This window comes from Filobasidium floriforme, assembly GCF_021052385.1.
Source record: "Filobasidium floriforme strain CBS 6241 chromosome Unknown HD553scaffold_14, whole genome shotgun sequence".
In the NCBI taxonomy this organism is placed as follows: Eukaryota; Fungi; Basidiomycota; class Tremellomycetes; order Filobasidiales; family Filobasidiaceae; genus Filobasidium; species Filobasidium floriforme.
In genome coordinates, this window is record NW_025763635.1 from 812,199 (window position 1) to 826,868 (window position 14,670).

A 14,670-nucleotide genomic window follows, 5' to 3' on the forward strand; every position below is an offset into this window, starting at 1 on the left:
TCGACCTCGCCATCAACCTAGCTGTACCCCAATCACTCAACATAGATCCAAAACCCACAAGACAAACCACAATGGAATCCCTCGTCGCCTCCCTAAACTCCCGCCCGCCTCACCTCCTGCACGACAACGCTGAGGAGAACGAATATGAAGGGGACGCTTCGTTGGCCCAGTGGGGTAGTTCAGGAGGATTCGGGAACTTGATGGGAAATGGGGTTGTTAGGGGGATGGAGATGCCTAGGGTACCTGATGTGAGTCTCAGACGAGAGGAATGCTAGCGTGGCGGAGGGTGTTGCGGGCTTTCGAGGTTTCGAGATTTCGAGGTTGCTGATTCAAATTCGCTTGCGTATCATCTCTCATATCGGGTCCTTTGTCCTTTGATCTCTTACCTCTACCTCACCTCCAATTGCCCCTTCTCACCTTCTACTTCCATACTACCCCCATACCTCTCATACCACCTCGACCGACGGGGGAAAAAACAGCCCACAGCCTTCCTATCCCACCACACAGACTCCATCTCATCCAACTCGCAAGCCAAGATAAAGCTCGCACACGGTACCACTACGTTGGCGTTCAGGTTTAGAGGAGGGATTATCGTCAGTGTGGATTCTAGGGCTAGTGCGGGGAGTTATATTGGTAAGCACTTTTCCTTCTACTTTCAACGTGCTTGGGGAATGCGATGAGGAGATGATACTCGAGCTGACTATGTATTCCATACCTCTTCCTGATTACCTCATTCCTCCTTACCGAAATCTTTGGTACGCCGTGCTCGTTCTCGTCAACCTTCACGATCATGAACAACCTCCTTGCCATCCTCCACTACATCCCGATTTTCCCTTCCCCCACCATCAACCTCAACCTTAACCACACCACACCTCACCTCCTCATACCCAACCCCATACACAAACTCGAACTCGACCATCCGCTTCATTTTATCGCATTACGTTGCGTGGCATTGCTTGGCGGGAAAATAGCATCGGGAACCGTAAAGAAGGTCATCGAGATCAACAAGTACCTCTTGGGGACTATGGCGGGTGGGGCGGCGGATTGTCAATATTGGTCAGTTCCCGGTCTTGCGTTTTGCAATGCGAAGGTTGTGTCGCTGATTGTAATCATATCTTCTGAATTACGTTTTGACTTCGGTTGGGTTGGCGGATCTTGTTTTTTTTTGGGTGTTGGTTATCATCTTGACTCTGATTGATCTGGGTCTCAATCCCGACTTCGATCCTATCAATTCGAACTCTTCACCTATACCCCACCATCCTCGCCACTCCCGACAACCCGAAACCTCCACTTCCACCTCTATCAATCCACACTACCACCGCATGGCAAAACATGACCTTTACGGCAATACATCACCTCTGATCGTACCGCAGGGAGACCTACCTAGGAATGCAATGCCGCATGCACGAACTGAGGAACAAGGAGAGGATCTCGGTCGCTGCTGCTAGCAAGATCTTGGCGAACATCGTTTACGAGTACAAGGGGCGGGGGTTGAGTATGGTGAGTGTCGGCGTGGAGCTTGCGGATCGGCAGGGGTCGGTTACAGGAAGGCTGATGGTCGGTCAATCGGTGTGTGTGTTTAGGGCACGATGATCTGTGGTTGGGACAAGACCGTAAGTCGACCCCCATCTTCATCGTTTGCGCTCGCAGACTTGAGGAACCAGGCAATTGACCTTTACCTTTACCGTCGTTCTCGTTCGTCATATCGTTACAGGGCCCGGCGTTATTCTACGTCGACTCGGATGGGACCCGGTTGAAGGGAGACATCTTCTCGGTCGGTTCGGGTAGTACTTTCGCTTATGGTGTTTTGGACCAGGTGAGCCGGGGCGATTCTTGATTAAATCCCAACGAGAGAGGTGCATCGTGTTCAGTTGTACTCTTGCTGACCACTTCGCTGATCGCGCTCAGGGCTACCACTGGGACCTGACCGACGAAGAAGCTCAGGAACTCGGTCGACGTTCGATCGTCGCCGCCGGACATCGGGACGGGTACTCGGGTAACACGAACAACCTATACCACGTCAGGGAGAACGGGTGGGAGTTCTTGGGCAACCTGGATATCAGCGATCTGTGGTACAAATACGAGGAGGAGAAGAAGACTGCGAGGAAGGAAAAGTCGGAAGCGGCGGGTACGGGCGGGGTGGAGAGTATGCAGGTCGAGTAGGGTCGAGAGGTGGTTGGGATGGGAGATGTGTAATATTCTTTTCCGAGACGATATCATGAATCATTTACGTTGTTCTGCCTAGGTCAGGTGGATTGACGAGGATAAAGGTAGTTGATTACGTCAGCCTCGTCTTGGTCCACGTGGCGTCACCCTCGCCGTCGGCTTGCGCTTCGAATCGAAATCACACAGATTCGATAGATAGGATTTCCCTCTGGCTGCTCTGCCATCCTACTTTAGATCTCTCGCGTGGCCCTAGATGAAAGGAGACGCTGTAATTCACGATGTTTCATCCCTTTGAGAAGCCAAGCTGCCGGGGTATATATGGATGTATGAACACCAGGTGCTTGATGACGAGAAGTTCGGATGGTGGGGGAATAAAAGTCATTTGCAAGCTACGGTAGACCTGGCACCATCATTGCCTTGGACTACCTCGCAACCAATGACTGACCACAGCTTCACAACCGCAACAATAAACCCGTCATTACTGACATTGGGGTCCTCTAGCAATGAGAACCAGAACTCTGTATCGGATGTTACCTCTCAAACTTCGCAAGACACTTCCCGACGGTGGAAGATTGAGTTTGATTTCTCCAAGACTGCTTTCATTGATCCGTCAGTGACACTCTGGGTGATCGTGTGACTGACTCTGCCTACTTGCTCACATCATTGTTTCGACATACAGAAACCAATTCAAAGACTCAGAGCAGGTGAAGTATGTACAGGCTGAGGCCGTATACACCGACAGTCAATTGCACAGTCTCTTACGAACACGGGAATGTGACAATGGGTTATACTGGCATATTTTGCCACCACCGGCTATCAGACAAAGAAACAGGTGTGGATACAACATTGTGTCCAAGCTCAACCACAGTATCAGCGCTGCTACAACAGCTCTCAAAGCGTTCCATGTTGACAGCTACCTTAAAGTACCATTGTACAAGCTGGTTTGCTTGTTTCCCTGTAGCAAGAACTTGCAAGATGACTACCCGGAGTGGATGCGATCATCAATCTCCGCGGCGGTCAGAACAAAAGCCACGACCCACCCTATGGACTTTCGATGGCAGTTCTACCAGGCATTAACACTTCATCGAAAGAGACGGGTCAGAGACTCGAAAAAGATACCAGATGACTCTGGCAAGGCATCGCGCGAGAGCAAAAATGCATCTCTGGTAAGTTGATTAGGAAAAGAGGCTGGCTAAGGCGAATACATGCTTATGAATGGTGACAGATGGCACACGAACAGAACTGGACAGAATGCTCGCTAGAGTATACTCTGTATGACTCTGGAGAAGGGAATATGTCCATTGACGGCGAACTGCAGTGTCCTGTGGCATCAATCTTCATTGATGTGTAGGTCAGAGAAATCACATCAGCGGTAAGGGTCAGGGAGCTGAAGGTATCCAGTTTATCAGGGAAAGAGAGAGATATGAGAGGCCCTCTGTAGAGCACATCTGTGACACACCAAAGCAGACGGAGATCAACTGGCTTAGAGGCCTGCTGGAGAATGCAACATTCTACGGGGAACAAGGAGAGGTTGTCTTCCGGTGGAAGGTGTACAGACCTCACAAGTATAGTCAGAAGCGGATGTGTGGTTACCTTTTTGTTCCCATATATCAGCGTTCCGCAGACAAATTTTTGCCATACTCTGGGCTCACACTCAAAGCTATCGCCAGACTCTTCTCGTCCCACAAGGGGGACAATGCACTACCAAGACTTCCCGATTGGATACGGACCGAAATTACAGGTGCAGGGAGGAAGCCGGGTTCTGAGGAATCCAAGCTGTCGGCGTCGATGCGAAAGGCCGTTTCAAGATTTGCCCAGGATCAAAAAGTGCCAAATCCAAATGACGTAGGTACCAGAGAGATGATTGCTTTGTGTGTGTAAGTACTGTAAGTTGACCTTTTTACAATATTTTGCTGGTGGTAGGTAGGCACACCCTTATCAGGTTCTCACTGGTCTAGCTCAGACATGCAGGACGCCCTTCAACTAACTCGCGTCAGTGGTTCAACGCTTGGTAACTCAACCATTGACCACAATGCACTGGCCAATCAGGAAGACACGTTGTCTCTCAGCTTCTCTTCGGACAGTCAATTTGTGTACGGTATGCCAGAATGATCTTGTCAAAGATCCTGCTCGTATTGATGAGTTTGGCTATCGTACGTGGATACTGTCAGACCCATGAGCTAGACAAAAGCCTGGGTAAAGTACGAGTACACGTAAAGCTGTGCTAGATAGGGTCTTGCTTCAAGCAAACATTCCGTGATGTGGTTGTTCATGCAAGTGTACATAAAATGTATGTACATCAACTTCTTAGCTGCGACCTATGACCAATGTACATGTGTGGTTGCTGATCTCAATACATCTACACGCGACCTATAAGTCGGGGAACCTAATAGTACCTGTCCTCAAGCATGTGCACCAGCAGATCGCCGGTAGCAGCGCTAAGATTATCAGTTGCTTTTGATGAGGAGAAAGGATAAGAGGAGGACGGAGGGATCTAGTGTCGAGATCAAGTCAGGATGGCTCGCCGAAAGCACAGGTCGAGAGGTCCTATGTTGCTGTATAAGGCAGTCTCGATAGTCACGGTCGTTGCCTTTCCTCGGACTGGTCTTGGAATTACGTTACTTTGTGACATGACAAAGGAGCCATCGTGATCCAGCTGGTCATATGGCTAGCCGTGGCCCCCACACGTGAGCTGTTAGTGGCTACAAGCAGATCAGCCAGGTGGCGAACGAGCAGTGCTGCGCTCGTGGTGTGCTCGCAAATCAAAGGAGCGATCGGATGGAGCCGTAGCTGGGAAGCTGTACCGTAAGACAGGTTCTTATATATATCTGGAGACCGATAGACGAAAGGGGTGGCGAGGGGCAATCAAAGCTGTATTATTAATTTCCTGCCTCTGCAACGTTGATTCACTGCTACACGTTATCCTTTATCGGCTCAATTTCAGAAACAAGCTGCACGATGTCAAGAACACCTACGAGCAAGAAAGTGTCTTTTCGAGACCCTGAACAATCGCCTGAATCCGATCCCGACAGAACCGGTCGGAGTGATACTGGTAGTACTCAAACTGGTGGTTTTGGTGGACCGATGGCCTAAAATCTGTCAAGCGGACTCTATCCCCACCACCCTCAGTTGGGCGGAATATTTCTGCGGCCTTTGAATATTTGGGCCTATCGAATGTCAATACTGCTTCAACTGATGTCCCAAACGCGGCTTCTGCTTCGCATCCGGCCAACTCTAAGTCGAGTGAATCGGACTCGCAAATCAAGCCAGAACCTGAAGCTCTAGCCCTGAGTGTGATGCGTATTCTACAAGATTCCTGGTCGAAGACCGACGAAGATTCTCAGAAACTGTTCAACGACAACATGCCAGGTTTTCTATCGGACGGCAGGTCGCCTCCTAAGTGTTTCTGGTTGTGGGATCTGCAGGGAACCCACAGCGTCGCTGGATGGGAAGACTTAGACAACGATGGCCGGTTGGTGAATGTATTCCTTTCGAAAGAAAATTCGGGGCCTCCTGAAAAATTCGGCCATCCTGGCTTTACAAGCATACAGACGGTTATAGGGTGCATGGGTGGGCCGATCGGCAGTCATGTCCGGGCTAGGCTCGACATGGCACAGCCGTTGAAGCTTGGAAGTCGTCACTTTGTTATTGGATCCTGCGAAATGGGTTCCATGCTCGTGAACGACGCGAAGCAGTTGGTACTATTCGTCGGTTTCAGGCCAGCATCGGCAGCAGAGGTAGAGAACTGTCTGATAGCGTAATCGACGTTGATCGGATCGGATTAGTTTGATTGGTACGCTTAGAAGAATGTTGTCCCGTCCCCGACCTTGTAACCCTTGTATGTAGAGCTCTTGAAGGTATGAAACTGCCATATACGTGCTTCTCGTGGATTGAGGCAATGGTGACTGGTACAAGGGTACATAGGGTGGCAAGTGAACAGACTTATCGACTCTGTTCTCAGACAAGCCACCATCTGCAGTCGGTGGCTTGTGATTTGCTTCCCTCATCGGAAGTATTTCAGGTTGTCCGGAAGCATATATTACATCGATGAACGGATGATTCAACTTTGGTACACCTCTCGATCAATATCAATTGATCGTTCGACGGGCATATTGCTATATTAAGCCAGCCAGACACATCATGAGCAACGATCACGCTGCGTTGTGGATACAAAGCTTGTCGGGCGTCCCCCTGGATCAATTCGCCCCGGCGGATGCCCTGCCGCCCCGTCCAAGCTCTTGCGGTCCCTCCGACGCTGACACCTCCCGCTCTGGCGATTGTCGTCCATCTATAGTGTCGGCCGGAGGCTCTGCCTCCCGATATGTCGAGCAACTACTTATGAATGGGGTCATGGAAATTTCGAATGAGTCCTTCTTCGTCTCCGCAGCGAGAATTGGAAACCGGCTCCCGTTCGACCCCGAATCTTTTTCCGAAGAGGTGTGAGCCAATTTGGTATCGGCGTTCATGGCTTGGCGGTGCTGACACCTATTCTCGTGACCATAGGCTTTAGATTCAATCGCCAAAGCTCATCAAGAACGATATTTAGAATCCTTCGAAGACAGTTTGGCTCGCCTGAAAGCGATTAATCTGGACCTGACCGAAGGAATCGTCAAGGAGACAAAGACCTTTCATACTGCTATGAACGTAGTATTTAACGAGACGATCGATCCAGGAACAGCCACCCTGGCGAAGCGTCGATGCAACAACATCGACTTACAACGCTCGATGCTATGGAATTATGGGCCGAAATGCTTGCTAGAAGCTGGATATCACGATCTCTCGGTGCCCAAAGTCGATTCGACCCACCTCATCGGCCAATGGCCCGACCATCTACAGGAAGGTAGCTCATTCTACAATGTCTGTCATCGTGTCTATGAAGCAGAAGACACACGTCGGACGTATGGGAACCGTGGGAACTGGTCCGACAAGCCGCCTGTCGAAAAAGCTGTCTCGTTGCTATCGCGTGCAGCTTTGCGGGAAATGCACCGGTACCGCGAGATAGCCGAGGTATGCTTCAACCTCGATCTCACTCGGAAAGATTATTCATCTTGCCGATAGCAATCTACCCACAGGTTTCGTTCTGCCCGACCACAACCGTCGGAGAGCACGGGAATTATCCCGTCCTCTTCTGTCAATACGAATTGCAGCCCGAGTTGAAGGAAAGATGCAAGAACCGAGTCATCAATGCCGGGGTATTCCAAGTGAGCAGGATTGAATCAGTAGCTAAGCTGACAGAATAAGCCGGAGCTCACCTGCCATGAAAGTGTGGGAAGCAGCTCGACCTGGTCCGACTTGCAAAATCGAAGCAGAAAAGCTTCTCGCTCGACCCTTTCAGTATCGGCATTTCGGTCACTGGGTGCGAGTGGCAGGTCATGCTTGTCGTATTCAACAAAGCTACTTTGCGTAGGAAGCCAGAGATGGTATGTCGAGTATCAAACGTCTCTGTGGCAATCTGAGACGTTGATGAGCAGTGTATCGTGTGATAGTACGCCATCGAGCTTGCAGCTGGTGATTGGTCGAAGAACCCGAGGCGGTTCATCGGAGCTATCCTGACTGTGTATGAGATCATGCTAGAACACACGGTCAGGTTGCTGGTCAAGTGCTTTGACATCTTGCTGCAGCACACTCAGGTGAGTATGTATCGGTTGGACGGTCGATGCGATATAGTCGTCGACGAGCTTGGTTTTCGTTGCAGAGTTACGAGCAGCGCGACGTCGAGCTTTGGGATACCCTAACAGAGCGGTCTTTATGGAGAACGCCGGTGCAACAAGCGAGTTGATCATAAATATAATAGTAAGAAAATGTCGATACATGACCTATACCGAAGGATTCTGGTAGTATCGACCGAGGCCGGGGCGAGGTATCGTGACCGCAATCCGGTCTTACCAATCCGGGATATCTGTTACACTGACGATCTACTGGAAGTACGGATCCTGTAACAATTCGCTTGCGGTGGGGCGCAAAGCCGGATCGAGCACGAAACATTTCTCAAGGAATCTGGCCAACTCGTCCCGCTCGGCGGCTTCCATGCGACCTTCAGTCCTGCGCTCTAATTCATCACTGTAGGTTTCGGTATCGATCTGAGCCCAGGGGAGTTGCCCTGATCAATGAACAAGGGAGACTTTGAGCGAACCGTGAAGGTCAGCCTTCATCGACTGCTTACCTTCATCGTCCAGATATTCGTCCCAGTCCTGACTTTTCTCCTTCATCGAGAGAGGAAAATTTGGCCCGGCAAAGCTCGCATATAGATAGAGCTGGTAACCCCAGTCGTCCAAAGGGTTCGGATGCAAAGCTCCACCTGTCGCCATCTCGTAGAGCTGATATGAAGGAACCTTGAGTTCAGGACGTATTCAAAGACGCGGCCGCTCTCCGGCTTCTTACCAAACATCCAAACGCCCAGATATCGACGGCGCTGCCCCAAGGGTGGCCGAGGATGACCTCTGGGCTTCGGTAGGCCGTAGTCTGCACCTTTTCGTTGTGTTCGAGGTCACGAGAGCGGACTATGAAAAGCAATATCACCCAATCTGCAACGCTGATCCGGCTTAGCAACTGCGACGAACCTTTTCCAAGATCGATCAGGACGGCGGTGATATCATCCTGATCGACTTCGTCCGCTTCACCCAACCAAGCGGGAAGCGATTGAGAGAGATAAGGAACTACCCCGACGGGTAATATAAGCTCGTCACCAAACATATCACAGCCCATCTCGGCCACCATAGGAGGACTCGCTACCATCTCTTGGCGGATGACTGCGTCCATATGGTTCGTCCGTATGCAGACATTGTCAGGCTTCAAATCTACCACGACCGGTATGATGGATCGATTCAGACAATGGTTGGATCTTTAACGACCCTAAATTGGGGACTTACCGACATAAATCAGATTCCATTCCTCATGCAGGAATTGGAGCGCCTGTAATACTTGACGAGCCAACTTCTTGTATACGTGAGCTGGCAGTCCATTTTTCGCGCGACTGATCCAATGCTGAAGACAAGAAAGCGGCTCCATAACAAAACAAGCGTGCGGACTTCTGGTGTGCCAGTCCGCTTGCTCAAAGATCTCGAAATACCGCGGCAAATTCAGATGCGTTCCAGGGTCGCGGATAAGCCGTCGCACGAGCGCGAGCTCTTCGGTAGCAACAGACTGCAATTGCTTGACGGTTTCTTTGGCGGACAAGATCTTGATGGCGACGAATCGGTTGTGTCTATAGTCGTGTCAAATTCAGCTGTCTTTCACGCGACAGGTCGATATCCCCCCCTTACTTTTGATCACAGGCCAGCCAGACCGTCCCGTACGCCCCGGCACCTAGTTTTCTCACAACGAGGTACCGCATGTCTCGAAGATCTTGTCCGATCACAACCTTGAGATGGGACCATTCTTCCACGTCTTTAAGGTGGAGAAATTCCCATTCTTCGTAGGGGGCCAGTTGGACATTAGCAGTCATGCCGAAGTTCCAATCACTGGTTGTCGATCGAGTCGACAGTGCTGAAGTTGATCTCGCGACTGATACGGGCTGATCCATTTCACTCATTCTGACGCGAGAATCTGTCCAGATCGGGTCGTCGAGTTGAGTTTTGGCTACGAACAGGGGATGAGATATCAGTCGAGTGGGTCTGTTATTGCAAGGTTTTGTTTGATTCAGCCTAGCTTATTTGTAGCTATCCGATGAAGGACGTGGCCACGAAATCGGGACTACGTGTCCACTGACTTGAAAAATGTTGCGGTGTAGTCATCAAACCTGATATTAGGTTCCGTGTCCGCTCCTGTCCCATGCTTCACAGCTTGTTGTGGAGCCAACGGTTGCCACAACAGCGGGCCTTAAGCCTGGCTCCATCCCGCGAGAAATGATGTTAGACTCCCTAGGAGTTGAAAAGGCGGAAGAGGTCCGATAATGGACCGATTTCTAACGTGAAAACATGTCGTCTAGATCAACGAAGAAGGGGAATCCCTGAGCCAAGGAGCAGCGTCCCGGCGATAGCTTGTCGTCATATAGATGCGGATCATCGACGCCGCACAATGTTACGGCTTGGTCAACCATCTTCTTGGCAAGGTAAAATGATTTAGCTGTACTGGTACAGCAAAGCAACGCAATGCGAGAGAGTCCACCCGCAGGGAGGAGAAAAATCCGTCTGGCCAGGAAACAAAGGAGAAAACCTCGTGGAATCGAAAGGCAGACTGGCTTGCGAGACAAAGCAAGACGTCTGCACCCAAAAACAGATGTCACAACGAGGACCGACCCACAAACAGTACTGTAGCCGTAACCCACTATATAAAAGGCCGCTCCGCAGACACGGAAGATTTTACTGTATCACATCCTAGTTTCTGCTTGATACATATCCTTTGGCTTTGGATGAGGCAGATCGGCATCGATAGCTTGTTGTCTTGGCACCAAGAAGCTTAATGAGCCAGCCAAACGTAGGATTAGCAAGAACTAAGTGGGGAAAAGCGAGAACCTGATTACGCTCGATGATCAGGTGCCGAGGTGCGAACAAGGGAAGTTCATGATGCCATCTCATGGCGCGCGTTTCGGGGCGCGATGTCGAAAAGGATATTGCGTGCTTTGAAAGGTTTGTGGGAAATGGAGAATCATGATTTTAGCTTCTCGAGCCTGTACTCGTCGCGCGCAAAAGTCCGCGGGCACGCGCGTAATTGAGGGTGATCCCTGCACCTATGTAGAGTGAAATATAGGTCGCATTTTCGAGTCCTTAATCACACAGCTGTCGAATCATGGACTCAAGGTCCTATACATCATGGCTATTAGATCTAGCTTTCAGAACCGAGTTATCTCACCCCTAGCTTGACATACAGCCTTCACCCTCTCAGGCATACCATCAATGATCTTGTTGATGTATCCTTGGTCTATATCCGCCCAGCAGGCCTGCACTTGCTCCCAAAGCATGTCTAGGTTAGTGGCCTGAGTGGATAATTGCAGTACCCTGGTTTAAAGCAGGTGCCAGACGTTCTCAATGGGGCTGAGGTCAGGAGAGGAGGGAGGATGGATGAGAGAGGAAATCCCTAATTCCGTTCTGACCTCCCTTGCCAGCTTACAACTATGGCAAGGAGCTCCATCTTCTACCACCAGGATGTCCTACCACCTGGCTGTCCTGAACTGTTTTGCAGGTCGCTTGAGTGGACCGTTGAGGATCATCCTGACATGATTTCCCTCATACATCCCTTTCCCCTTTTTTTGTGCCTCACGTGGCGGGAAGCTCAGTCTCTCCAGATTCCATTCCTTGCCCTGAGCCATTGCTCACACTACCATAAGGCTCTTATTAGATCCTGAACATGCTTTGCAAGCAAGTGCAGGCCTGCTGAGCGGATATAGACCAAGGATACATCAACAAGATCATTGATGGTATGCCTGAGAGGGTGAAGGCTGTACGTCAAGCTAGGGGTAAGGTAACTCGGTTCTGAAAGTTGGATCTAGTAGCCATGATGTATAGAATCTTATGTCCTGGATTCGCCTGCTGTCATGTACACGTAGCTTGAGTTATCAAAATTCGACTGCTGAATACATGTCAAAAAATAGGTTCTTGACATTGCGCGCCCGCGGACTTTCGCGCGCGACGAGTAGAGGCCATACACTCCTCGGGACGGCTTGAGAGACAAAGGTAAGCCAACGGCATCCACCGACCTCCTGTCCTCAAGATCGTTGTGGCGCTTCCTGCACCGATTGCCAAGCAGCAAGACTGTTTGTGTAATCGCGTCGTTGGCACATCGATCGCGAGCGATGACGACTGGTATCAAAGGAAAGTCATCCATGGAGAAGCTTAAATCGTGATCGGCAAGACTCTGGGCTGGTATAAATGGTTTCTGTCCGTTGCGAATTGGCGGCATGCTAAAGAGGAATAGCGATGTTTTATCGAATACAAGCGGTCTCACCTTCTCACTCAATCTACTACGCACTCGGAGACGATCTCAATGCCGTTTGAATTGTCAGTCCTTGCGAAAGACGCTAGCAGTGGAACTTTCAACGAATCTGTGTGGGCGCTTACGACGTATACTCCGGATTGGGAATCTACGATGGGGACTCATGAAGTGTTGGTCCCAAAATCTCTGACCGTATTTGATCCGCCCTCAAGTTCAGCTGCAGGGAACGAGCACGACATCGCTTCGCCGGGTGAGGAGACGATCGTCCTGGACCTCATCAAGCTGTATTTGAGAGGTGTGCCGGTTCAGCATAGTCATGTCATGCTCGATAACCCGGTAAGCTATAAGCTAGCAAAGAACCAGTAATCGCGCTCCCCGGCTCACTGACAGACGTCACGTGATGTGCAGACCAACCGCAGGTGGAGGATTTGGTGGCATATCCCTGAAGACGAGGTCATCGCCAAATGGGCTGGACAAGTTCGTGCGGACGGTGTCGCACATACCCACGAGCCTAAGCCGGAGAACTATGACGAGTGTCTCACCATTGTTGGCAGGCTGTTTCCGAAAGATAAAGATTGGAGCCAGATGAACTCCAACTACGTAACCACTTTCCCAACCGAAGTGCCCTGGATGCAGTGCACGACAGCCATATTCCAGGGGAGGGAGTGGTTCTTCCAGATTCGACCGATCAATGCTAGAGCCCAGACCCACCAGGTAGAAGGGTCCTCTGCTATGCACTGTTTCTCAATTGAGTTCGAAGGCCGTGCTGTTCCGAAAGAGAGCGGAGACGACCAGAATCATTCAGCCAGCGAGCCAGTCAGCGAGTTCGAAAGCGAAGACGGAGATATCACAGATTCAGATTAGTCATTCCGTTGAGTTTAATCCTGATTGTATCTGCCCTGCATAGTACGAGTATTTGAAGAAGATGTGTTCTGTATGGTTGTAGCCCGCGAAGAAAGTGTGCACGGAGATCGCCATTCGATCGGCCAAGATTGGCCGTGTGTTTGCGGTAACGTTAAAATTTCAAAGGCATTATCATTTCGCGCTGTACAATCCGTCTGTTTAGAGCCAAATTGTAACTTGTATTCTGTCTGACTCTCTTGCGGTACAATGCGTTCCTTCCGGCCAATACAGACATATTTACCGGGAGTACACGATATTCTGAGTCCAGTCATCAATATCGCTTCCATCCAGTTCACTGCACTCTTGATTGCTCAACCTCTCTTCAAGTCGCATCAGGCCGAGTAACAAAAATCTCGCCACTACAGATGATGGACACGCGATCCCTGACAAAGGAAAGCCTCGTGGCCGATTAGTAGTAGTTCACTTCTCGAGATATGCCGTCAGAAAAGACGTCATGATCATGTCATTATATTTACCTCATTTGGCGAATGATCAATCAGCAGATCGATGACGTTTTCAGGATGAAAGGAAGTCGACCATCACGTCCACAAAGCACGATTGGTCGAAAGAGCCAAGGAGAGGTTCTCATATAAAGCCATGAAAGTGAACAAGGGGGATGGGTCAGAAGGAACATGCATGATGAAGCTATCTGATTGACAGCAAACGCTTTCCCCTTACACCTCTGCGAAACATCTCTCCAGACACAGCGACGAAGGAAATGGATCAAGAGACGATCGCAGCGTTCTACTATCATATTGGCGATAGCGTCAGTCCCGATGGACTGCCATACACGTTGACATTCTTGCCCCGGAGCGTCACTTTGTGCAGCAATTCGACCCGGACGGGAAGATCGACCACGAACAGGCGATGTAAATTCCATCTTTCGGGGTAGAAAGTGACAATCGATTATCATCTAGGGTGCCGAAAGGATCGGGTCACAACATAGCATAATGTCGTACAAGCATAATGTTGTAAAATTTCGTAAAGTCCAGCATGGACACGACCGTATATATAACCTTGGCGAAGATAACCGAACGATTCCGCTGCGACCGCTACCAGGGTTCGGGTGTCGGGTAGTAGCTTTTTCTGCGTGCTTTGCTGGCGCGTGCGGGGTTCGCTAGCCTTCGACTGAGCGGTGCATCCTCCGTTTCGGCATGGTCTGACTCCTCCGCTGACTCCTCCGAGTCCGGTGGAACAACCCTTCACGGATCTCTGCGTGGTGCCGGACAAAAGCAATCGGACACGAGCAAGATGATGATCTTCAACGAGTTTGACCGCCAACTCTTCTGAGGCTTGCGTGAGGGAGATGAAACAGGTGTTTCCCGGCGAAGGGTTGAAAGCGTCGGGACCCCATAGTGGTCCGTTCCCAGAACTGGGTGAGGATCATATGGTGAGCGTGGCAGATGCCAACATGAAGGTTGTGATGGTGGCCGTCGAGAAGCACGATAGGTACCAGTACTTTACAGTCGAGATTGTTTGCGGGAGGGGTGTTTAGCGATCGCAGGAGTCTGCCCGCCGGGTTTCTGTACGAGCTTGCGTACACACCGAGATCGTATTTGATGGCTGAAACGCGTGGGTGTTCGATCCCGCACTTGAACAAGCGCAGATCGCGCCTCTATGTGGCATTCACCTCGGCTTCCTTAACTTTCGTGTGCTTGTGACGCGTGAGAAAGCGATCGAATCTTTTCCACTAAGAAAAGTTGATCTCGCCCCCAATTTTCCTCCCTCGCG

General features: G+C 50.4%; 4 protein-coding genes across 4 annotated transcripts; 3 read left to right on the forward strand and 1 right to left on the reverse strand.

The window, feature by feature from the left end:
* On the forward strand, window positions 1–2,240 carry HD553DRAFT_313573 (putative proteasome component). The gene is made up of 7 exons (XM_046180251.1): window positions 1–248; window positions 480–633; window positions 972–1,056; window positions 1,374–1,500; window positions 1,584–1,613; window positions 1,715–1,816; window positions 1,909–2,240. Exons 1-7 carry the CDS (start codon window positions 72–74, stop codon window positions 2,161–2,163), a joined length of 930 nt encoding a protein of 309 aa, XP_046035838.1. The 5' UTR covers window positions 1–71; the 3' UTR covers window positions 2,164–2,240.
* A 3,998-nt stretch (window positions 2,241–6,238) lies between these two features.
* On the forward strand, window positions 6,239–7,564 carry HD553DRAFT_58537 (uncharacterized protein). Its single transcript, XM_046184335.1, has 4 exons — window positions 6,239–6,603; window positions 6,670–7,173; window positions 7,225–7,367; window positions 7,440–7,564. Exons 1-3 carry the CDS (start codon window positions 6,307–6,309, stop codon window positions 7,321–7,323), a joined length of 900 nt encoding a protein of 299 aa, XP_046035839.1. The 5' UTR covers window positions 6,239–6,306; the 3' UTR covers window positions 7,324–7,367; window positions 7,440–7,564.
* Window positions 7,565–8,270: 706 nt separating this feature from the next.
* Window positions 8,271–11,065, reverse strand: HD553DRAFT_324810 (kinase-like domain-containing protein; the record flags this gene model as incomplete). Its single annotated transcript, XM_046181530.1, has 7 exons — window positions 8,271–8,483; window positions 8,548–8,666; window positions 8,727–8,963; window positions 9,036–9,370; window positions 9,429–9,744; window positions 10,075–10,230; window positions 10,957–11,065. 7 exons carry the CDS (start codon window positions 11,063–11,065, stop codon window positions 8,271–8,273), a joined length of 1,485 nt encoding a protein of 494 aa, XP_046035840.1.
* A 1,022-nt stretch (window positions 11,066–12,087) lies between these two features.
* On the forward strand, window positions 12,088–12,900 carry HD553DRAFT_343263 (uncharacterized protein; the record flags this gene model as incomplete). The annotated part of the gene is made up of 2 exons (XM_046182859.1): window positions 12,088–12,372; window positions 12,445–12,900. The coding sequence occupies 2 exons, from the start codon at window positions 12,088–12,090 to the stop codon at window positions 12,898–12,900; spliced, it is 741 nt and encodes a 246-aa protein (XP_046035841.1).
* Window positions 12,901–14,670: the final 1,770 nt, after the last annotated feature.